Raw genomic sequence first — 26600 nt, forward strand, 5'->3', positions numbered from 1 at the left:
GTCTAAGAACTGAACTCTGTGAACCTCAGCTTTCTTGCCTAAATGGGGACAATAATGCCAATGGCAAGTCAGGTAACCTTTTACAGTAAATGTTATTATTTTACCTCTATTAAAATTTTTCCCTGTTTGCAAGTTTCTTGCTTTTATGTTGGGACATCAAGTTCCTTCTTTTTGACGACTCTGTAATGATAGTTTAAGCTTGTTTTTTCTGAAATATAGAGTTCATTTTGGTAACACACAATATACAAACATTTGGCTGAGGTGATTAAAATGTAATAGCTGCTTTTTACTTAATCTTTTATAGTTTAAATATACCTTCTTGGGCATGATCTCATTTTGTCTTCATACCCACACTGTGATGTAGGAGATTGAAACTGATGTTATTCCTTTTTTTCCTTTGATGAGGAAACTGAGGCTTGGAGAAATTAAGCTAGTTCAAGGCCTCAGGGGTACAGGTGAACCATGAATAACATGGGTTTGAACTGTGAAGGTCCATTTATGTACAGATTATTTTTTCAACCAAATGCAGATCCAAAATACAGTATTCAGTGTGAGAAACCTGCATGTATTAGAGTGCCAACCTTTTGTATCCACAGGTTCTGCAGAGCTGACTGCAGGACTTGAGCATGTGCACGTTTTGTTATATGCCAGGGCCTTGGAACCAACCTCTGTGTATATTTAGGAACAGCTGTATGTGTTCAAGGCTAAGCCTCGAACATGATTTTCTGAGGCTCTTTCCCTTCCGGTTTCTAGGATATATATTAAAAGCAGAATTGAGAATGTCACGTGCTGGGTTGAGAGTGACACTCCAACAAACTCTCTAATGGAGGAGACTGTACCCATGAAAAATACAATAAACCATCTTGTGTGAAATATATAATTATATATTTTAAATGATGTATATAAATATATGCATATTTCCACCATACAAAATAAAATATACCATGCAATACATTATGTATTTTTCACTAAGTTGCTTTGGCAAGCACCAAAATTTATTTGGGTTCCTTGAGAACACAGAGTCTGGGAGCAGGGGTTACTTGGGAGCAGAGAGAATCCCATTGCAGTTTCAAAATTCCATGCTAAACCTGTTCCTGGGGGCACCAGGAGCTTGTTTGTGGAATAAAACTACAACTACAAAGCATTTATTCAGTGTTCAATTTCACAGTAACCGTGACCATCATTGTGAAGGTTGCTTCTGCCAATGACTTCAGCCCTGTATTTAAAGCTGCACACTATTCATTCTCTGTTCCGGAAACGTCAGGATGGTAAGAGATTCCCCAAGTCTATGGTGTTGAAGCGTGCAGAAGGAAACACCTACCACATTTCAAATGAGTGACCAGTGGAAAAAAGCATGTACATTTACAAAATGCAAGCAAATAAGAGAGCATTATGGGAACCCAGACACTCAAGAACAAGGCACTTTTCGTTGGTAACACCTTCAGTGTATCATCTTGATGGCTCCCCGAAGACTTCCTTAAAATTTGATGATGTAGGATTTTTGTAATAAATAAATTACACAATATTAATTTTATTCAATTTATCTTCCCCCCTTGCCTCTTAATTAGACCTAAATTCAAAGAAGGTAGAAACCATGTGGTCATTGTCCATGCAATTCAATCCTGTGAAAGTCTGGGGGTGATGATTTTAGGTCCAGAGTCAAGATCTTGGTCTGAGTTCTATTTCAGCCATGAATTACATATTAAGTAGGACACATTTGTTAGTATAGATCAAGGAACTTTAAATTTAGAAGAGATAGCAGAGGTCCTATTTGTATCTTCTGTCATCTAAGAGAGGAACACATCCTTTCCTCAGCATCTCTTTCAGGTTTGACTTGACTGCTTCAAGGGACGGATGGAGCCACTTGTGTGCTAGAGTTGAATAATACTGGCTTGCAAGAGCTAGTTGTTAAATTTGCAGGAATTTGATAACCTGATTATTAATAATAGTCATTATTGAAAATAAATTAATAAACTTAGTTACAAAAATTACGTTAAAAGTTAGTAAATACTAAAAACTCAGTACTTCTTAATTATGTTACTACATTTTGCTATTATCTTTGCCTTGAGGTTATGTACATCTATTGGGACTGAATGGTGAAATTCCATAAATAGAATGGCAAAAATTCCATAGATAGAATGGCATGCTACCGCATTTCTCTTTCCAAGTTAGCGACAATTATTGATAATTTAAAATTGAAAATGGTAAGAGCATTTATACCATAGAAATCAACAAACATTACATATTAGAACTTGATTCATTTTTTTAAAATTATCTTGTCTTAAGAAATTGATAGAGAAAATGTTAATAATACAGATTAAATGTAAAAGTCTGTTGTATCTGAGGTTACTGTTGTGAGTAGCACAAAAATTGTGGGAATAGTCTTCTAGCAATCAAACACTGTTTTCCAATTCAGCAAACAAAGCCATTCCCATCATTGATAAACTAGTGAAGTTCCGACATGGTTTCACTTTCACCTTACTCTTTAACACAAAGGAAAATGCAACTAACATTCATGTTGGCGCTACTCATTTGTCATTTGCAATCACAGTGTGGCAATGGACAGAACAGTTTGTTAAAAATCAGTAAAAGCATTCTGTGAAAAGCAATTGTCTATATGGAAATTTACAATAAAGAGTATTTTCATCTCATTATTAACTGTAAATTTTATGCTCCCTATCTTTTATATCAGTAAAATTTGTAACAAACGTATATTTATGTGAATATGTGTGTGCACGCACACACACACACACACACACACCAATTTTTTTCGGAGAGTTTGGTTGTTAAACATTTGCCAGCATATCACTGGGTGGAACCCCACACTACTTCAAATCAGCTTATTTCCTTGCCAGAAAACTATAAATGTTGAGGAGAGACTAGGAAATCAAACGTTAGGCAAATGTTCTGAGGAAAGACTGGAAAAGTAAAAGCCCACATATTTGAATTTCTTTCTTTCTCTCTTTCTTTTCTTTTCTTTTCCTTCCTTCCTTCCTTCCTTCCTTCCTTCCTTCCTTCCTTTCCTTCCTTCCTTCCTTCCTTCCTTCCTTCCTTCCTTCCTTCCTTCTCTTTCTTTCTTTCTTTCTTTCTTTCTTTCTTTCTTTCTTTCCTTTCTTTCTTTCTTTCTTTCTTTCTTTTCTTTCTTTCCTTTCTTTCCTTCTTCCTTTTCCTTCCTTCCTTCCTTCCTCTTCCTTCTTCCTTCCTTCCTTCCTTCCTTCCTTCCTTCCTTCTTCCTTTCTTCTTCTTCTTTCTTTCTTTCTTTCTTTCTTTCTTTTCTTTCTTTCTTTCTTTCCTCTTTCTTCTTCTTTCTTTCCTTCTTTCTTTCTTCTTTCTTCTTCCTTCTTTCTTTCTTTCTTCCTTCCTTCCTTCCTTCCTTCCTTCTCTTTCTTTTCTCTTTCTTTCTCTCCCTTTCTTTTTTTGTCTTTCTTTCTTTCTTGTTTCTCTCTTTCTCTCTTCTCTCTTTCCTCCTTCCTTACTTCCTCCCTTCCTTTCTCTCTCTCTCCTCCTCCTTCTCCTCGCTCCCCTTTCTCTCTCTCTCTCCCTCCCTTCCCTCCCTCCCCCTCCCTCCCTCCCTCCCTCTCTCTCTCTCTCTCTCTCTCTCTCTCTCTCTCTTTCTTTCTCTTCTTTTCTTTCTTCTTTCTTTCTTTCTTCTTTCTTTCTTTCTCTTTCTTTCTTTCTTCTTTCTTTCTTTCTTTCTTTCTTTCTTTCTTTCTTTCCTGTTGCCTAGGCTGGGGTGCAGTGGTGCAATCACATTTCACTGCAGCCTCAGGTTCAAGCAATCATCCCATCTCAGGCTCCCAAGTAGGCTAGGGACTACAGGTGGACACCAGCATGCCCAGCTAATTTCTGTATTTTTTTGTAGAGATGAGATTTTGCCATGTTGGCCAGGGCAGGTCTTGAAATCCTGGGTTCAAGCAATCCTCCTGCCTCCACCTCCCAAAGTGCTGGGAGGCATGAGCCACAGTATCTGGGCTGTATTTGGATTTCTTTTTTTTTTTTTGTTTTCCCCTCACTATGCAGCTTTGGAGAAGTTCTTAACCTCTCTGTGAAATAAATACACACCTATTATATCCTGGTTCTGGAATATAATACAGTCTGATTTTGCAATATGTGACCAGACAATCCAGAAAAGTTGCATATAAATTGAATTTATTGTAAACAGGATTCTGGTCCCCCTCTCACCCCTCCCACCCCCCATTACACCTATGGGCTTTTGGAAGTACTCAATATTGATTTTTGAGTAGTCTTTTATTGATAGAGCTTCATTACAGTAACTTCTTTCCTTTCTTCATATTCTCCAATTTCTCTGTAGTGGTAAATAGTGTAAAATAGTTCACAATCATCTAATCATTTCCTGGCTTGTAAATCATAGATCTGGAGCAGAGGGTGTGAACATGGGCTTTGAGAATCTCTGGGGGAAAAGCTCCATAGCCTTCATCAAGTTACAAAAGGGATTCCATGACCTCCCAAAGTTAACAGAACCAGGCAAGATTTAAAAATAGAGACTTGCATTTTTAAAAAAAGAGACTGTTTTTTAGAGTGGTTTTAGGTTCACAGGAAAATTGAGGAGAAAGTACAGAGATGTCCTATACACTCCTTCCCCCCCACCCCGACATGCACAGTGTCCCCCATTATCAACACCTCTGGCTAGAGTGGTGCATTTTTACAATTGATGACTTTACATGGACTCATGGTTATCACCCAACGTTAACAGTTTACATTGGGGTTCACCCTTGGCATTATATATTCCATGGGTTTGGACAAATGTAAAATGACGTGTATCCACCATTTTATGATTATACAGAGTAGTTTCACTATTCTAAAAATTCCGTTTTCCTTTTTATCTCTCCCTTCCCCCAATCCCTAGCAACCACTGATCTTTTTACTGTCTCCATAGTTTTGCCTTTTGAGACTGGCATTTTTAAAAATACCATTTTAGGAAAAGTAAGTGTTTCATCTCAGTTTCTTTCCAACTAACTGAAGTTTTCCTGAAATTTAATTTTATGTTTGAAGGTAAAACACTCTAAATGTATTGAACACTTACACGTTTTCTTAGGCATCATTTAATACTTTATTGATGGCTAAGAAGAAGGATTGAGAATTTTCAGTCATAATATTGTTGATTTGGAATGGCTGAAGGATTCGACCTCTTTTTTTTTCCACTATAAGAAAATTGGAGTGGAGAAAGAAATGAGTTTACTCAAAGTTACACAGCTAATAAGTAGCAGATATTGTAGCTAAATGAAAACTTCCAAATTCCTGGTCCAGTTCTCTATTTATTATTACAGGCTGGTTTTCTTGGATGGATTTGGTGACTGAGACCAACGGAGATCTGAAAACAAGTTCTGGGAATTCATCTAAAGAGATAAGTGGGTCATCCCTATGTGTACTATTCTCCAAATAGCTGTCTAGTGACTTGCTTTCCGAGACAGAGGACTTCTAGGTCTTTAAAAGAGAGCCCACTGATATAGCAAAAAACTACGAGACCTAGAGTCATGTAGATCTAGATTCAAAGCTGACTCTCTTACTGCTGGTTAAATGACTCAAAGCAAGTCACATAATCTGTTTGTGTCTTTGAGTTCTCATCTGTAAAAGAAAGATTACAATAATTATTTTATGAGTTAAGAGGAGGATTAGCTGATAGTTTTAGTATGTTAACTACATGACACATATTAAAATAGCCGCAATACCATCACAAATAATAATCACTATCATTTATTGAGTGCTTACAGTGTAGAACGTGCCAGAACTTTTCTCTTTCTTTCTTTCTTTCTTTCTTTCTTTCTTTCTTTCTTTCTTTCTTTCTTTTTTTTTTTTTTAAATCTCCCTTCATCCTCCCCACCAGAGTACACAAACTGAGTAAATTTAGGTGAGAGTTGGTTTCTGAGATGTCCATCAGAAGAAATAAAATCTTCACAGTCAGTGGCAATTTGCTTTAAAGGAGGAAATTGGAAAGGTAAAACTACTCAGAAAATGAAGTCTCCTAGTAATATCAAACATTTAGCCTATAGACTTTGAGGACATTTTTAAAAATCCATTAATGTGGAAGTCTTTTTCATACGGCGTGGATCAGCGCAGAAAATTTGAGTGTATTTGAGAACTACATGAGGTTTTTTTCCCCCCAAATTATGGAAATTTATAATATTTATAGTAAATTTTTTCTAATGGTAAGTGATAAATTCGCAAAAACTTCTAGAGGGGGTTAGGAATAGGCGAAAAGATTTCTTTATCGGAAATTATTTAGAAGAGAATACATGATAATGGAATCACACTGAGTTGCAAGTCACAAGGCAAAATATATTTCATTTCCAATAGTTTTTGATGAGGTATTTGGCAGAGTTGCAGAGTTTCATAATTACTCTATTTTAAACTTCAGCTAAAGATGCTTAATATAGCTTTTAGTTTTTATTGAAAGGTTAATTTTATGCTTACAGAACAATAAGCTTCCTATTATACTTATTCAGGTGTTAAATGTGAAAGTGACACCATCTTTGCCCAGGACTGTCTGATAGAGATGGCAATTTTACATGTAATCTATTTTATGTGGTCTTGTATCCATTGTGACACTTTTCTCTTAATACTAGTTATTTCATGTGAGCAAGTTTGGACTCTTTATATTCTGGATTTGCCATAATAAAACACATTTTTTTCATGAGTATGGTTTCTCTGTTTTTGGTATTATGAGACATGTTCATTGCCTGCTTAATAACACATTATTAGGCAGGACGTGGTGGCTTACTCCTGTAATCCTAGCACTTTGGGAGGCTGAGGCAGGCAGATCACTTGAGGCCAGGAGTTCAAGACCAGCCTGACCAATATGGTGAGACTCTGTATCTATTAAAAAATAATAATAACAATTGAAAAATAACATTTTATTAGAGATTGATAGGGAACCTTGGTAAAAGGAGGATACAAACAGAGAAAGAAACCCTATTAGGCTGAAAGTGATGGGAACAGCAATGAAATGATTTCTTTATCTTAATTTTTTATTCTTGGTTATTAGCAACCAAAATGTCCTGTACATGTGTTGGTGAGCTAGCCATTGTATAGTGGTATTTCAGTAAATGGTAGTGATAAGGTGTTTGCCCTGGAGTTTACAGTTCAGGCAAAAATGACTGAGGGGTAAACTTGTGGTACTAGTTACCTACTACTATAAGTATGCTGTGTAATAAGACCAACAAAATACTAGTGTAATACAACAATAAACATTTATTTAGCCCATGAGTCTAAGAAGTGGCTGGCTTGTCTGTCTGGTCATGACTGGGCTTGCTCAAAATTGTGAGAGTTGGCTAGCTTTCAGCTGATCTATTCTGGCTTTGGCTGGGGTGACTGGGAAGGTTTGGTTCCTCTCTCGTCTTCCAGCAGGCTAGCCTGAGCTTGTTTTCAGGAAAAAGGAGGAATTGCAAAGAGGCCAGGCACAGTGGCTCACACCTGTAATCCCAGCATTTTGAGAGGCCAAGGCAGGTGAATCACCTGAGGTCAGGAGTTTGAGACCAGCCTGGCCAACATGGTGAAACCCTGTCTCTACCAAAAATACAAAACTTAGCTCGGTGTGGTGTTGGGCACCTGTAATCCCAGCTACTCAGGGGGCTGAGGCAGGAAAATCGCTTGAACTCAGAAGGTGGAGGTTACAGTGAGCCAAGATTGCGCCACTGCACTCCAACCTGGGGGACAGAGTGAGACTCTGTCAAAAAAACAAAAACAAAAGCAAAACCAAAATTAGCCAGGCATGGTGGTGGGCACCTGTAATCCCAGCTTCTTGAGAGGCTTACACAGGAGAATCACTTGAACCCAGGAAGCAGAGGTTGCAGTGAGCTGAGAGCCGAGATCATGCCACTGCCCTCCAGCCTGGGTAACAGAGCCAGACTCTATCTAAAAAAAAAGAAAAAAGAAAAAAGAAAAAAAGTGCACAAGAAAGGCAAGCCTGATCATGCAAGTACCTTTCAGGTTTCTGCTTACATCGGATTTGCTAATATCCCATTGGCGAAAACAAGTTGCAGGCTGGGCCCCAAGTCAGAATGGGAGGGGCACTATGAGGTTAAATGGCAAAAAGCATGAACATAGGAAGGATAAAGAATTTGGGTCTAGACTGGGTGCAGTGGTTCACGCCTGTAATCCCAGTACTTTGTGAGGCCAAGGTGCAAGGATTGCTTGAGCCCAGGAGTTTGAGACCAGTCTGGGCAACATAGTGGGACCTCATATGTATAAAATTTTTGTTTTTTAATTGCCTTGGTGTGGTGGCATGCACCTGTAGTCCCAATTACTCAGGAGGCTGAGGCAGGAGGACCACTTGAGCCAGGAGGCTGAGGTTGTAGTAAGCCATGGTTGCACTACTGCACTCCTGCTTGGGTGATGGAGTGAGACCCTGTCTCAAAATAATAATAATAATAATAATAATAATAATAACAATTTGAGTATATTTATTATGCAGCCAATAGATCATACCCATTTCTCTTCTAAGAGATTATTTGGGGGTATTGCACACTGGAATTACAGAACATGATTTTTAAAATATGGGCTGTAGAATCATCAAGTACCGATTTAAATCCTGATTCCACCACTATTAGCTCTGTGATGGTGAGCAAGTTACTTAATACCACTAGACCTAATTTACTTATCTATAAAATGAGGACAGTAATAGTAGATATATCATAAGCCTGTTGAGAAGATTCAATGGATAATTCAATTAAATAATAGCTATTTTTTACTTAGTATTTACTTATATACTAGGTACTATTCAAAGTGCTTTATACATTTTAACTCATTCAATCCTCACAACAATTTTGTATGGTATATATTATTCCTAGTTTGTAGATAAAGAATATGAGGCCTGGAGAGGTTGCAGAATCTTCCAATGAGTTGCACTAATAAATGACAGAGTTGAAACTTGAAGCCTAGGAAGTCTGGTTTGAGTCTGTGCTGTGAACCATTATCTGATGCTAATCTTAGCATAATGCCTAGTAGAAAATATTCATGCAGTGCATGTAAGCTAATCATTATTATTGTAAACTTACTGTTAACTGATGTTATTTGACTCAAGGCAAATGGTTTAAAGTGATAGAGGACTTTCTCTCAATTTGTCTTCCGTTATGTAGAGTTGAAGGTCTTCAAACATATTTCGTTGTCCAAAAGAATAGAGGCTGATCCTTTGAGAAACTATGATACTATTTGGTAAACAAAGACATGTTACGTTTTTTAAAGCAATGTATCTGCATGATGAGAATGAGCCTTACAAAATGTTATTGGCAGCATTCTACAAAGTTGGAAGAGTGATTGCCATTGATGAAGACCACCCACCAAACTGTGTGACATACAAAATAGCCAATGGAGACACCCAGGTTATACAAAGATTCTGGATTCATCCTCTCTCTGGAATGATCGAACTTACCACACAGCCAGACTACGAGTCTGTGAAGCAATATAACCTCACCGTGGAAGCTGTGGACTGTGACAGATTTCACTCTCGTACAGCAATGACTATGGTAAGTAGAGAGACCCAGGTTTTGACATTATAGAGATGCTCTATTAAATTCTAATTTATTAAAATCAGACTGGTCAAACAGTTACAGCAGTGGAGAATGGTCATAACTTTCTCTTACTGCCTAACATTCTATAACTTGCATATGCTAAACTTTAAAAGTTTGAGGCTTGGTTGAAAATGAAGAACCTGCTAATGCCTCTCATTCTGATGAAAATAATAAACTTATAATAATGTCAAATAGTCATCTAGTACTTACCATGTGTTCAGTTCTAGACACATTATGTATATTGACATAGTACATCCTCACCTTAAACTTTTTAGGTAGGTAATAATATGCTATAATCATTTTCACCCTACAGGTGAGGAAACTGAGGCACAGAGTTTAGAAAACTTCCCTTAATTCCCTAATTATAAGATTTGTAGAACTGGACTTAAACACAGGCTGCCTCTTGTTGAGAGGTGATGTTTGTAATGAAGGTAGTTAACCAAGGTGCATTCTTTTGGCATCAAAGTGGGGGAAAGTATGGCCCTCTAAGTTATGTAAGCAATGTCAAAGGACTCTTGAAAGAAATCAAGAGTGAATGCTGCTGTACTGATGATGTGGTGCCTGTTATTAATGACAATAAGGTTTTGTCATTGGAGAAGAAACAGTAGGCTTAAATAATTACAAGGTCTCCATCTGGCCTAATGACTCACTGCACATTTCCTCCTACTGTACAGAGTCCCCTGGCTTGCCGCTTATATGGTTATTAGGTTTCCTGAGTGTGTCATTGTGATGAAAACATCAGACCATTCATATCATAGTTAGAATGACTTTCACAGGGACTGAGTTACAGTCATGAGGAAGGGATTACGTGGCTTGTTTGTCTCAGTGTGATACCCATGAAAGTGATCTTTAGACCTAGGTACCTGTGGCAGTATTTCCTGTAGACATTTAAGGACTCTCAAATAGTATAGTATGATACCACTTAGAATTATCATTTACTTACTACAAACGAGAAGAGGGGAAAGCAGATTTAATAATAATTCAACAACCCTCAAATCTTCAAGTGACTCTGTTTTGCCTAAAAACAAAGCAGGAGCTTGTTCATTCTTTCTTTCTTTAATGAATATTTATTGAATGTTTACTCTATGTACAACATCCTAGGTTACAAAGAAGTATAAGGTACCATATATGATCAGAAAGCTTCAAAATTTTAACATGTGAGAAGTTAACTAGTATATAGCAAGTGCCAAATTTTATTTATGTATATATGTATATATATGTCAAATTATATATATATATATATATACACACACACACATGTTACTTTCAAATTCAGAAAAGGGAGATAGGACTTTAAGCTCAAAAGTTTAGGAATCCATCATCATCATCGTCATCACTATCATCATCACCCACTCATTATTGAGAACCTAACAAAAGTCAAGTGCTATGAAATTCCCTTGATTATCTTATTTAGAATTCAATCTCATCTCATTGGGTAGTTACTGATGCAACTTTTAACATATGAAATAATTTTATTTCCTAGGCTTCAAAGTTACGTAACTTATCCAAGATTACCCATCTGAAAGAAGGAGAAGGATTAAGCCTGAGCACTTAATCACTATCACATACCCTAGATTATTTCTCCAATCCAACAGCAATTTCTGTCATCTCTAATTTCAAAATGTACCCTAAGTCCTTCCACTTCTTACTTGTCTACTGCTAATACCCCAACTGTGCCTTCACCATACCTCACCTGGTCTAGTGTAGCAGCTTCTTGATTAGAACCGCCATTCCCACTTGTGCCCTTCACAACCTACTCTTCACACCACAGCCAGAGTGACCTTTTACAAAGATAAATCATCCTCTTCCTCAACATTCTCCATTGGCTTCCCATCATGCTTAGCTAAGCTCCAATGTCATTTCCAAAGTCTGCAGTGCCCTGTATGATCTAGGCCCTGGCTACCATTTTGTCTTTACCTCCTAGCTCTCTCCCTCTTACTCATTTCAATCCAGTCACATGAAACATTTGCTGTTTTTCCAACACACCGGCCACGTTTTACCTCAGAACCTCTGCCAAAGACTGTAATGCTTATCTTCCATTGGCTCACATGCTCTCTTTAATCATATCTCTGCCCAAATGAAATTTGTTCATAAGGGCCTTTTACATTGTATGTAATGGTGGACATTTGAAGCAACCCATGTGTGTTCATTATTAGGGAAATGAGCAAGTAAATGTGGTAGATGCATACTATGGAATACAGACTCCAGAAATAGCAAATAAGTTATACAGACAAAAACATGGATAGCACATATGTGGCCCTGGGTGAGAAAAGCAGGAAACACAAAAGGTCTATAGCACCATATCATTTATGCAAGTCAAAATTATACAACTAAAAGCTACATATTCTATGAGGATACACACATGCTTAAGGACATGTAACAAATATGGGAGAAAGGGAATAGGTGAGTGAGTCAAAGAAAGAATTCCGTCTTAAAATGCTTCCATCAGCTGTTCTCTATCTCCTTAACCTGAATAGCATCAGTTTACTCTATGATATTGCCTAATATATTTATTTGTCAATATAGTTATTGCTTTGCTTTCCTCATTAGAATAAATTATAATAGATCAGGGTCTTTGTTTTTGGTTTTCCACTGTAGCTTCTGTGGTGTCTAGATCAGTGCTTGGTACATAGTGAGTGTTCAATAAATATTCACTGAACGAATGAACTGATCCTTCTGACAGTCCTGAGAAGGTAGAGATTGAGATCTGCTTTTTGCAGATGAAGAAAGCAAAGGTAAGTCACTTGTGCCAAATAAAGGCACCAATAAGTGTCAGGCTCAGGATTTTAATAAAGATTTCTGATATCTTTCTGTGATATAATGGAAATAGCTCTGGACTACTACAGAAATCTCCTTAAAATCCATTTAATTATTATGTAAAAATGTCTCACATATTTAATGAGATGCATAGCTGTATTCAGTCTATAGAAGTAGTCCTAAAGAATGAATCATTCCTTAAGAATTTAGATGTGTTTTTAAAACATTACATAAAATATTTTTAAAAGCTAATACTTGCAAATATGAGCGCACCAGGGATTCTTCTGCAAGTATTGTTGAGAAAGTTATTAGTCATCTAAGAGTGGAGTAGATAACCTTTCTAGGCTGACTGGCATTCGATCACTGACATTTAAAAATTCTTGATATTTTGATCTTTTTCTATGTAAATCATAGTTTCCTGGTTTATGGTATTTTAATTAAGAAAAGGTTGATAACAGTCCCTAAATTAAAGTCAGAGCATATTTTGAAGGAATCATATTGTCACCAATAAAATATTGAGTTTGAGACAGTAGTACTGAGGAAGCTCTTTTGAGAAAGAGGAAGCAAATTTATCTATGTCATTAAGCATAGATATTTAAAGAGTTCAAGGGTTTATAATTTTTAGAGGTGTCATTCTTCAGCTTTCCTTTTCTCATCATTTACATAAATTGTGAACTTTCCGTAAGCTTGTCTAATGAGCCCAAAGTCCTCCCTAATGGCTACATTGAATGTCACAGCTAACCCAGGAATAATAAACCACTGATTGGTTGATTGACAGCCAGAATTCCAATCTGCAGGAACATTTTTTTTCAAATCCAAGTCTCTAGACTTTTTATTTAATAATTCCAAATGATCCGTCTCTACCCATATGCTTATTTCTGATATTGTGTATAAATAGTCACATGGTGTGGATTTGATGTTTCTTCTTCCCTCATGGCTGACAGGTCACTGTTGACATTGAAAACGAGAATGATGAAGCACCTGTCTGCACACCCTCTCTGTATAAGACAGTCATTTTTGACAATGTTGCTCTTGGGACAAACGTCAATGGCTTCGCCCTGAACTGCCACGACAGACATTCACAAGGTTTTGAAATGCGTTTTGAGATGGTTTCTGGTGCATAATTTTGCTATTTCTTTTAATCATGAGCGTATGTCAAATTGACATTAGTTTTGCCCTGTTAGACAGCATATATAACCTCAGAAATGATTATGTTTATAAGGGTTAAACTATTTAATATCTATAGCATTGTTTCCTCATGGCATCATTTTTACTTTCACATATGAAATCTAATTCTTCCTATAATGGAAGTATCAGTAATTTTACAGACACTTTGACAAAAGACTTTGGACCTGAATGGGAAATGGTGAAGGTTAAGTTGCAAGGAATGAAGTCTGCTGTCCAGGGTGCTGGATAACAACAGCCACCTTTCCATTCAATGCTATTGGTACAGATTCAATAGGATACATGTTTTCAAACTGTGTTATTTTTGGATTTGCACAGATCCGTATCAACTTAAGCTATCTTATTTTTTATGAAAGGCATATATTGGGACCAACTATGTATCAGGCACTGTGCTGGGAAATGGGTACACAGAAGTATACGAGACAGATATTTATGGCACTCATTGTTTATTAGACTAGTAGTAACACCAGCAATTATAAAATTACAAACTGTGATAAGTTCTATAAAGGAAAACTACTGGGTATCATGAGACAGCATAACATGGAGACCTATTTAAATTATGGAGGTCAGACCTGCTGTCATTTATCTGTAGGAGTAGAAGCTTGGAAATCAGTAAGCACATTGCCAGTTGATTTTAAAGACTAGTTTGATGTCTTATTCCCTTGCTGGGTGATAAGCTCCATGAAGGTCAGGACCATGTACATCAACATTGTCTCCAGGGCTATGGAGATAACTTAAAATTAGAAGGGGTTCAATAGATCTTCATGATCTGACAGGCCCATTTTATATTGAACTAGACTAAGTTGAAGATGGAAATCAAATTGATCTGAGTAGAAGGAAAGGAGAATCAATTAGACAAAGTAATTGGATAATAATTTGAAGCTTGCTGGCCATATATGGGATCAGATTCATGATCTTAATCTTTAAATTTTTTCCCTGACCAACTGAATTTGTTGCTCATTTGATCTCAATTTTTTTATAAGCCATGTATAGATATAAAAACTCACGGTGCAATGGAAATTTTTTTTTAAAAATTATGCCTACGGTGTTTTAATAGCAATTTAAGGTAGTTTGAGAAAACCTTTCAATATACCTTAAAATAATTCTAACTTTCCAATTATCCCTTTTAAAGGAAACGAGAACCATCATTTTGGATTTGACCCAACTCGAGGTTCAAATACTCCAAAATTAATTGTGAAAAATCCTTTCAATTTTGAGTCTCAAGCTGAAGTGCAGAGGTGGTACCATCTTGTTGTGCATATAATTGATGACAACTTGAAATATGGCAAATCCACCAAGCCCAGAACGGGCACTGCTGTTATAGATATTTATGTGAGAAGAGCCAATATGCCACCTCCTCCAACCACTGATTCTGAAGTAAAGAGTTATAGAATTTTATTTGGGTCTCTGTGTGGGAAATGTTCTACTGTAAGTTCATGTTTCATCTAAAAAGGCTAAAGGGCTACTCAGGGCAGCACCTTCACCCGTATGCTTTTCCACTTGGGCACTACACCATTCAGCACAGGACCACATTTTAGAGTGTACATCTATGAGTATAAATTGTGACGTGAAACAGAATTTGTGAGAATTGCAGGTAGAGCATAGAGAACTCCTAAGAAACTAATCATGTTGTCTGAATGATCTGAAAGTCCTGCCCATCAGTGAATTCTATCAATTAAATCTAATCAATTAAATCACTCAGTGAATTCTATCAATTAAAAATCTAAAATTCTATCAATTAAAAATCTCTACAAATGGGTATTTTGAAAAGTTTATTCTCGTGGTCTGGCGCGATGGCTCATGCCTGTAATCCCAGCACTTTGGGAGGCCGAGGTGGGCGGATCACGAAGTCAGGAGATCGAGACCATCCTGGTTAACACGATGAAACCCCATCTCTACTAAAACTACAAAAAATTAGCCAGGTGTAGTGGCAAGCACCTGTAGTCCCAGCTACTCGGGAGGCTGAGGCATGAGAATTGCTTGAACTGGGGAGGTGGAGGTTGCATTGAGCCGAGATCGTGCCACTGCACTCCAGCCTCGGCGACAGAGTGAGACTCCATCTCAAAAAAAAAAGGAAAAAAAAAAAAAAGGTTTCTTCTCTGGTAGCCATGATATTCATAGTCACGAGCACATACCATGTGCCAGGCATTGCACTGCATGTATTATATTCATCATTTCATTTTATCCTCAATCCAAAGCTTACAAAGTTTAGCAGACTTGTTAGTATTGTATTATTTTAAAAATAGGTATGTAAAGCCTCTGCAGAATTCCAGAATGTCTCCTGAGTAATGCACAGATAAAGTCTGTTCAGTAAACTTTATGGTTAGTTTATTTTGTTGTTTTCTATCCTTTGAAATAGAAGCATTGAAAAAAACATGGATGGCAAATCCTCTCAACAGAATGCTTGATATTCGAGAACACATTGTTCTCTTAAGCTGCACAAAAGCAGTTATTGTGTGTAGAGTAGGTAATGGAGCATATAAGCTTAAAAGGACCTCAGATACCACCTAGTGAAAACTCTTGATTTTACAAATGAGAAAACTGAAGACAAAGAGGAGAAATGGTTTGTTCAAGATCACAGAGTGGTCATTGCATACAATTCAAGTTTTCACATCCTTAATTTGGGCCTTCTGTATGCAAGGGTGTTCCTCAGTTTTTTAAAACACCTGTAGTGTTTTAAAAAATATGCATATGTTAGACAATATCTTCCTGTCTGTAAAGGACTATGGCTCTGTACTGCTGCTACTAGGTGTAAACAGATGCTTTCTGAAAACACAACTAATGCTCTGTTTCCTTTGAAATGATATTTCTCAGCAAAGAAAAGGTCTGACTATCGTGTCCACAGCTATAAACACGTACAAATCCAATGACTGGTACATTCCTTTTATCTTCACTCTGATGGCTATTTTCTTTGCTGGGTTGATTTCCTGGGTATGTTTCCTGCTTTGGAAATATGGGAACATTATGGAATGCTGTCAGAAAACGACTAAGGAAGTCTCCAACGCCAAACCCAAGTATGTGATTTTTTTTGTTTTTCTAAGCTTTTGATATAAAGAGCTAAAACCAGTTGAGGTTTGGTAAACTTACTCTAAGGGCTTCTGTATGCTTTTGAAGGGCAGAGGAAAGTACTCGGTATACGAAACTTGATGGTTCCTTTTTGCCAATGATCGCAAACCTACTCTATCCCAGAAACAGTTGGGGAGCTTTCTTTGAAAAACAGCAGCAACGTGTTATTGAGTTCTACCTTAGAACATATGAAACAGATTTTCTGTGAGATTATGTCTTTCTTTCTTTCTTTCTTTCTTTCTTTCTTTCTTTCTTTCTTTCTTTCTTTCTTTCTTTCTTTCTTTCTTTCTTTCTTTCTTTCTTTCTTTCTTTCTTTCTTTCAACAGAGTCTTGCTCTGTTGCCCAGGCTGGAGTGCAGTGGCACAATCTTGGCTCACTACAAGCTCCGCCTCCCCAGTTCTAGCAATTCTCCTGCCTCAGCCTCCCAAGTAGCTGGGATTACAGGTGCATGCTGCCAGCGCAGCTGATTTTATGTATTGTAGTAGGGATGGGGTTTCACCTTGTTGCCCAGGCTGGTCTTAAACTCCTGAGTTCGGGAAATCCACCTGCCTCGGCCTCCCAAAGTACTGGGATTACAGGCATGAGCCACCGCACCTGGCCGAGATTATGTTTTAAACAAAAATTTGTGAGCCAACAAACAAACAAATTTTTTCATATTATTTTGATGCAAGTGGTTTCATAGGTGTTTGATTAGCACCAGAATCTAGTTGAGGGACTGGTGATAAATTAGGTACCCTCTCCACACATCTGACTGGTTTTAAGCTCTCTGGAGCATGTCTGGAGCAGGGCAGAGAGGCCAAATAAGTGGATAGAAAATGTAGCTACTTGCCGCACCATCTAAAAATATCTCTTCGGAGTGCAGAATATCATGACTTCAAAAATGAGTTCGACATGAATGTTTATTAACTAAATAGAATTTGTTTATGGTGCAGTGAAGGATGTGGTGGTGATGGTTAATGAAGACCATTTTATTCTTCCTTATACTGTATTTCTTTTTTCTTGGAGATGGGATAATCATGTACTGACTATTGAATGAAATTATTTTTGTCATCTGTTAACATAGTAAAGCTGATATTTTGTCAAATTTTCTTTTCATACAGAGGAATTAAGTATATTGTAGGTAAGATACAGATTGTTAATTGTTACATGACTATGCTTGAATTGTGTGATTTTTAAAAAGCCACTCATCAGATACTTGACTTTTATTTATTTATTTTGTAGTAGGCGATGGAAATCAAAAGGAAATTATTGCCACAGGAAACAGAAATAAAAAATTAGAAGTGTTAACAGTAAGTACATTTTTGTGAACCTCTACAGTAAAAGAAAGAGAACATTTTTCCTTGTAATTGTTGTTCAATGAGAAGTTCTTTCATATAAACATATGGTAAACATATTCAATCATCATAGGAAGTAAAATAATTTCAATTTATCTCCTTTTGCTGAATTTGTGTGCATTACAAAACTGTAAATTCAGGTTAAGTTTTAAAATTTGGCTTAGATCAAAATCTGCCTCAAGTACTACACATGCATTCAAGAAAAAAAAAAAAAAAAAAACAACCTCTAGACAAAGGGAACCTTAGCATTATTCACCATTCTTAAAAATAAAAACTAGTCCAGGCATGGTGGCTCACACCTGTAATTCCAGCACTTTGGGAGGCTGAGAAGGGCAGATGACTTGAGGTCAGGAACTTGAGACCAGCCTGGGCAACATGGCAAAACCCCGTCTCTACTAAAAATACAAAAATTAGCTAGGTATAGTGGTGCACACCTGTAGTCCCAGCTATTGGGACACTGAGGCATGAGAATTGCTTGAGCCCGGGAGGTAGAGGTTGCAGTGAGTCAAGATCATGTCATTGCACTCCAGTCTGAGTGATAGAATGAGACTCCATCTAAAAAATAAATAAATAAAATAGAAATAAACATAAACACTGTATTTGTAAATAGTTTATACATGTGATTGATCTAAATAAGTTCTTCAACTCTGGAGTTTCTTAGCAGATGTTAAAAAATCTAAACCCTAGAGTATGCAAACCATCCTCAAATTGGCTGAGGCTCATTCACTAAATGATCCATATAAATGACTGTACAAGGATAAGGTTGGTTCCAGGAAAAGCCAATGTAGAATGGAACAAGGAGGGCATTTTTAGTCTTCATTTCCTTTCTTCTCTCTGCTTACCTCCTCTTAAACCAAGAACATTTCTAGCCGAATCCTAGTTGACCACAATATTGTTTCATAAACTGGTTCTCTTTCAATGCTTCCTTCCTCTGCCTCTTCCTTTAGTAAACCAATGCCAGCTCATCTCCTGTATGAGTCTGCTTCATCTGCCATAACAAAATATGACAGCCTGGGTAGCTTAGACCACGTAAATTTATCTCTCACAGTGCTAGAGGCTGGAAGTCCAAGATCAAAGTGTCAGCAGATTTAGTTTCTTCTGAGGTCTCTCTCTTTGGCTTGCAGATGGCCACCTTCTTACTACGTCCTCACAGTCATCCCTCAGCCTGTGCTGTTTGTGTCCTAGTCTCCAATTCTTAGAAGGACATCAGTCATATTGGATTAAGGCTCACTCATGTGATCTCATTTAACTTAATCACTCTATCTCCAAATGCAGTCACACGCTGAGGTTAGGGTTAGGATTTCAACATATGAATTTTGGGGGGGACATAATTCAGCCCATAGCACCTCCCATACATGATAAGAGGGCATGACAGGCAGACTGATGTGGGGGATGGGATTAGGAGGAGATACAAACAGCGGGAATCTTTTGTCTTAAGGCTGTTAGCCCTCTATAAATTAGAAAGATGAGGTAACTTATAAGAAGTCATCTGCTCAAAGTCTTCAATGCTTGTAAAAACAAATCTTATCAAGCTGACTTTATTGCTAATACATTGTGCTTTTTAAAAGGAAACCACTGTATATGAGACTGTGTTTGATGGAGAAGTCATTGACCCAGGTATGGTGTTTAAATATCTTTTGAGTTAAGTGCATTTCACCTATTTAGATATTAAACTATGTGAATGAATTGCTTATTCTTTTATAAAATGAGACTGTGTCCTAAGGAATACTATTTTAGCACCAGGCAGGTAAAATAAATGACTGTAAGGGGTCAGATAAAACAGTAAATTCAATCATCAATGGCAGCTAATGCTTGGGGGACGTGGCTGTCACTCAGCTCCATCAAATTACTGGGAAGAGGCCTTGTGTTGCCATAATTTTGGTACTTCAAAAGGAAGCTAGAAATCTAAATTGTTACATGAAATCTACCCACCTTTAAAAGTAGTCAAATAATTCAATTAAACTCTACTGTGTAGGCCAAATAAAACATATCTACCTCATTCCCTAGTTATATGTTGTGCAACAAACTTCCCCCAAGACTTACTAGCTTAGAATAACCACCATTTTATTATATCTCACATTTTAGTGTGTCAGGAATTTGAACAGGTTATCACCTGGACCTTTTTTTTTTGCTTTATAAAGGGTCACTTCAATGGTATTCAGCTGGCAGTCTGTCTGGTCTTGCAGGTCCACAGTGGCTTCACTCACAAGCATGATAGCTTGGTGGGGACAGTTACAGTTTGACCCTGCTGGGTCCCACTTCTTCTTCATATAATCTCAGGGCCTGATAGGGTTTGGCTGTGTCCCCACTCAAATCTCACCTTGAATTGTAATAATCCCCACATGTCAAGGGCGGGGCCAGGTGGAAATAATTGAATCGTGGGGTCAGTTTCCCCCACGAAACTGGTAGTGAATAAATCTCATGAGATCCGATAGTTTTATAAATGGGAGTTCCCCTGCACAAGCTCTCTTGCCTGCCACCATGTAAGATGTGCCTTTGCTTCTCTTTTACTTTCTGCTATGATTGTGAGGCTTCCCCAGTCATGTGGAACTGTGAGTCCGTTAAACCTCTTTCATTTATAAATTGTGCAGTCTCAGGTGTGTCTTTATTAGCAGCATGAGAACAGACTAATACAGGGACTCTTCATGTAGTTGCTCCAGCAGGGATAGGTGAACCCCCTACATGGCAGTTTAGATCTCTTGGAGAAAGCCCAAGAGATAGGAGGGAAAGTTGTGATTTCTTGAGGATCAGGCCTAGAAATTGGCATAGCATCACTTCTGCCTCATTAAAGCAGTCGGAGTCTATCCAGATTCAAAGAGAGGAGCAGTACCCCACTTCTCAAGGTACGAGAGTCAAAGCATTTGTAGCCATCTTTAATCAACCACATATAGTCCAAATGGGTCATGGATTTGAAATCCCTGTTCTCAAGATTTATCTGTTATGATCCCTGGAATTGCCAAGCAGATCATACTTCCATTTTATAAAACATTTTGAAGGTTTTTTTTCCATGCATTTCTTTCCTAAAGAAAGAGGCAGAAATAGAAAGTCATCAGAGTTATTGGAAAAGCCCTGGTGTAGAGTTAGAAGACTAGGGTTTGAGTGTTGACACAACTACTAACACTCCATGTGAACATGGACAAAGCACTTAACCTCCCCGAGTCTCCCTTTCACCGGCTGCAAAGAAGGCACAACAGTGTGGGCTTTCTCTCTTTCATGGGGTGGTTATGAAGTTTAAACATGAATATAATAAAGTAAAAGTCATTTTGTAAACTGTCACTCAACATGAGGTATTAGCCATAGAAGACTCATTGGCATGATAACAGCTTGAGACACTTTAATGCAAGTTAAATCCTGACACCTCTGGATAGCTTGGCATGAAATTATTGATGCTTTATTACTGACTGCCAAGCTCTCCTTAAAGCAAGTCATTCCTTTAAAAAGTGTTTCGTAAAATTAAAAACATGCTATTTACATCCTAATCTGATCTATATTAAATAACTTGGCCCTAATGAGTTCCAATTTCCAGGAATTCATTGAAAGCATACATGAACATTTATTGAGTGCTCACCTATGCTAAATATGACTTGTCCTACTGAAGTTCCAAACAATGAGAATTAACATTCTATTTTCATATTCTATCTTCCTGTGAAAGAAGTATCATTGTTGTCCCCATTTCATGGATATTAGAACAAGGCTTAGAGTCTAGAGTATGGAATAAATGTGTCTAGAGTAACATGGCTTTCTTTCCTTTCAAAGACAGGGAGGAAAAGAGTTAGTGGAAATGTTTAGAGCAGAGATTTAATCTTAATAGTGGTAGAATAGAGTCAGATAAGGAGTAGGTAGCTAGGTCCTTAGGTACAAGGGCAGTAAGATGATTGTTGTGTGCCAGCTGTGGGTGGAGTGTCTTGTACCAGACTTCTTGGTGTAAGAATGGCAGAGCAGCCCGCAATGGACCTCCATGCCCTTCTCTGGGTTCTTTCTCTACTTTCTTCTTATTATTGGAACTAATAAAAATCACTGTATGCCATTTCTTGTTTCCTTCTTTAAAAAAGTGTGTGTGTATATATATATATATATATGTTTTTTTATTATTATACTTTAAGGTCTGAGATACATATGCAGAATATGCAGGTTTGTTACATAGGAATACACGTGCCATGGTGGTTTGCTGCACCCATCAACCTGTCATCTACATTAGGTATTTCTCCTAATGCTATCCCTCCCCTAGTCCCCCACCTCCTGACAGGCCCTGGTGTGTGATGTTCCCCTCCCTGTGTACATATGTTCTCATGGTTCAACTCCCACTTATGAGTGAGAACATGTGGTGTTTGGTTTTCTGTTCCTGTGTTAGTTTGCTGAGAATGATAGTTTCTACCTTCATCCATGTCCTGCAAAGGACATGAACTCATCCATTTTTATGGCTGCATAGTATTCCATGGTGTATATGTGCCACATTTCCTTTATCCAGTCTATCATTGATGGGCATTTGCGTTGGCTCCAAGTCTTTGCTATTGTGAATAGTGCTACAATAAACATATGTGTGTATGTGTCACGTATGTGTGTATGTGTCTTTATAGTAGAACAGTTTATAATGCTTTGGGTATATACCCAGTAATGGGATTGCTGGGTCAAATGGTATTTCTGGTTCTAGATCCTGGAGGAATTGTCACACTGTCTTCCACAATGGTTGAACTAGTTTACACTCCCACCAACAGTGTAAAAGCGTTCCTATTTCTCCACATCCTACTCAGCATCTGTTGTTTCCTGACTTTTTAATGATCGCCATTCTAACTGGCATGAGATGGCATCTCATTGTGGTTTTGATTTGCATTTCTCTAATGACCAGTGATGATCCGTAAAAAAGTATATTTTATAAATACTCATTTAGTACTTACAAAGTACCAGGCTTGTTCTAAGCAGTTCATAATTATTAAGTTATTTAAATCTTTATTGTGTTAAATATATACAACACAGAATTATCATTTTAATCATTTATAAATGTACAGTTCTGTGGCACTAAGTACATGCCCATTGCTGTGCAACCATCACCACTACCTCCAGAACGTTTTCATCTTCCCTAACTGAAACTCTATACTCATTAAACAATAGCTTTCTGATCTCCCCTCCCCATAGCCTCTGTTAACCACCATTCTACTTTCTGTCTCTATGAATTTGACTACTCTAAGTACTTCATGTAAGTAGACTCATACAATATTTTTTTGTGTGTGGCTGGCTTTTTTTTTTACTTAGTATAATGTCTTTCCTCAAGGTTCATCCACATTGCAGCATGTGTCAAAATATCCTGCCTGTGTAAGGTAGAATAAACATTCCCTTGTACTTACATACCACATTTTGTTTGTCCAGTCATCCATCAATGGATACTTGCATTGCTTCCACCCTTTGGCTAGTGTGAATAATGCTGCTATGTAATCTAGTTAATTTTAACATTATTATTCTTAGCAAACTGAAAATGTTTATATTTAACTATGCAGTTGCAGACTTATTGCAAGATGTTTTTAGGGTATTTCTAATATCAAATTACAGTAAACATTTACTGAATTCTGAGTGTGGTCAAAATGCTTTTACATGAATTGTACATTCTGACAACTACTTATGAGGTAGTGACTAGTATTATCCTCATTTTATAAATGAGAAAACTGTGGCCAAGAGAGATAAGGCAACTTCCCTACAACTATAGTTTAGTGAGAGGAAGGAGTCAGGATTAGAAACCAGGCAGTCTGACGCAGAAACCTTTATCCCTAACACTATTCATGACCTCTCCTATCATTGATTGGCCTGACAAAAACCAGTGGACCAACAAAGACTTGGCTTTAGGTACTTCCATTTTCAAGAGAAAAAAAACAAGTGTACACGATCTAATAAGACAACAAGTGATTGCAGTCACTTTTTGTTGATTCAGTGTTTGACAGATACTCATCACCTTTGGTCTACTCAATAGGAGGACATGGTTACTGTATGTTTGGATGGATACATTTGGCTTATTTTGAACCTGGATGTTTGATGTGTACCTCAGCAATTGGTTTTCAGTTCCAACATGAACTGTTGAATGAGGGTATAGACTTTTTGGTGGTATAGATTTTTGTGTGTGTAAAGGAAGGGAAATGCATTGTCCACTTTAGTACAGTGGTCCTGGAAGAAGAATCACCTTTCAATTAATGTATCTTTGAGAGCAGACTCAACACTGTGAAGTTTCACATGACATTTAAAGAAGAGAAATACTTTAAAATAAAAATAGGTTTAGCTATACTTGTTAGAACGTACTATCGTTTATCAAATGTTCTGTGGAACCTAAAATATGATGCATAAGGTACTATTTTGTTCATGGAGCCCAACCTAAAGTGAGATAAGACGTGGCCCCCTACCCTAGGTTGTTAGTATTTAGAGTCTGCAGCTGGACTGCTGGGATTCAAATCTAGGTCTGCCACTTAGAGATGATGTGGTATTGGCAGATTACTTAACATATCTGTGCTCCAGCTCTCTTATTTCTAAAATGTGGCAAATAATATTTATTACCTAACAAGGACATTGAACAGATTAAATAAATTGATATGTGAAAACAGAGTCTGGCATATAGTAAATACTATAGGATCAGTTATTACTGTTATCATTGTTCTTTTTATTCATTAATTACACCTCAGTTACCTAAGAAATAATTGGTTGATTTCCTACTATATCAGGCCGTGTTTTTTTATCTTATTTCTTTTCTCTTGTATATTACTGTTACTACATTACTGTTTCTGTGAAGGGTTGGCTAATTAAACCTCAGACCCTATACATGGCAGATTAATTTCAATGAAAAAACCCATTTGACTTAAAAAAACTTTTGCTTTTCAAACAATTACAAACTCACAAAAAATTACAAAAAAAATAATACAGAGAGGTACTGTGTACCCATCACCCAGCTTTCCCCACAGGTCACATCTTTCATTACTGTAGCGCATTGCCAAAATCAGGAAATTGACGTTGGTACAACACAACAAACTAGACCACAGACTTTACTAAGATTTCCCCAGTTATTGCGTATATTTATTTTTATATGTCTATGTGTATGACATTTAATCACCTTTATAGATCCAGATAACTACTACTACTGTCAAGATGCAAAACTGTTCCGATACCACAAAATAACTCCCTTGTGTTAAAGGGGCAATTTTTAATGCATGTGAAACCACATACTGCTTCAGGTTCTGCTTCTAGTTTTTCCTTTGGTAAAAGAACAAGACTTGAGAAGATAAACTCATCACTATGCCAGCTATCTAGCAAATGCTCAATAAAACATTTCATGGGAAAAATAAATGCTTTGCAAGTTCACTGTAATTCACTTTGTCTGTGTTTTGTTTTTTCCTTCCCACAGTCTCTGGGAATGTATATGAATATAACAGCAGAGCAGGTGCAAGAAAGTGGAAGAAGACCCCCAGGCACCAGAAGGAGCCCTTAGCAAACACACATTCCCCTCCAGAGGTCCATCCTTTAGAGGAGTCCACATCCTTAAACATTCCTTTGCAAGGATAGCATTTTTCCAGTGCCTGAATGATTGCTTTTTTGTGTATATGATTGTCACAGGCAGTTTTTCTTGGCTACCTAAAATTACAGACACGAGGCCAGCTGCTTTGTCTGTGTTTATAGCTTTCTGTGATCTTCCATTTCAGGATGTCTGTGTGAAGGCGGCAGGAGTGGTGAGCTTTGAATCTCTGAACATGTTTTGCTGAAAACGAGATACTAAATTGACATATGTTCATTGTCTTACTCTGCCCAGTACAGTGTATGCTTTTTAAGATCAGAGACTATTTTGCTCACTGCTTCAGCCCCAGTACATGCTTGGCACAGAGTGGGGACTCTCTATACATTTGTGAATAAATAAATTTGAATATATGAATTCAGATATCTTGCCTTTAATTCAAATTGCTTATTTCTCCATGACTCATGGAACAGAAATGGGAATTATCTTTAGAAAATAACTTTTTTGGTGTCTGGTAATCATAAAAAAAATCAGGATTTTTTTCAGCACTTTTCAAAAGCACAATTGATCTTGCTTTTAATTTTCTTTTTATAGCCCTATAGAGAATAATCACCTGAAAACTTTACTTATTAGTGAATTGCCAAGGAAATGTCAAAATCAAGTCTTACGAGAGCTATGTACTTAGACAATAAGTTTTAAATGGACTCTCTGATTATCTCCTGCCTTGGATATCGGAAGATATATGATAGAAGGAGGCCAGAAATGCTGTTGATGGTAGAGGCTAAATTTACATTTACTCCATGATGGAGTTCAGCTTGGAATAATTTTTTTTTTTTTGAGACAGAGTCTCTCTCTGCCGTCCAGGCTGGAGTGCAGTGGCGCCATCTCAGCTCACTGCAAGCTCCGCCTCCCAGGTTCACGCCATTCTCCTGCCTCAGCCTCCCGAGTACCTGGGACTACAGGCACCCGCCACCACGCCCAGCTAACTTTTTGTACTTTTAGTAGAGTCGGAGTTTCTCTGTGTTAGCCAGGATGGTCTCGATCTCCTGACCTCGTGATACACCTGTCTCAGCCTTCCAAAGTGCTGGGATTACAGGCGTGAACCACCGCGCCCAGCCAACTTGGAATAATTTTTTAAAAATTAATCTTATCGAAAGTAAAATATATAATGAGCAACGAACTATTTGACTCAGAGGATATTGGGGGCTTGGATGATAAGAAATGTTTTATTTATCTTCCTTTGCATGTATA

General features: G+C 37.4%; 1 protein-coding gene across 1 annotated transcript; it reads left to right on the forward strand.

The window, feature by feature from the left end:
* The first annotated feature begins 9074 nt into the window (after positions 1–9074).
* Positions 9075–25764, forward strand: LOC103227836 (cadherin-related family member 3-like). Its single transcript, XM_038003700.2, has 5 exons — positions 9075–9482; positions 13229–13370; positions 17757–17824; positions 19438–19486; positions 25245–25764. Exons 1-5 carry the CDS (start codon positions 9159–9161, stop codon positions 25400–25402), a joined length of 741 nt encoding a protein of 246 aa, XP_037859628.1. The 5' UTR covers positions 9075–9158; the 3' UTR covers positions 25403–25764.
* The last annotated feature ends 836 nt before the right edge of the window (positions 25765–26600 follow it).

This window comes from Chlorocebus sabaeus, chromosome 22 (genome assembly GCF_047675955.1).
Source record: "Chlorocebus sabaeus isolate Y175 chromosome 22, mChlSab1.0.hap1, whole genome shotgun sequence".
Taxonomy (NCBI): domain Eukaryota; kingdom Metazoa; phylum Chordata; class Mammalia; order Primates; family Cercopithecidae; genus Chlorocebus; species Chlorocebus sabaeus.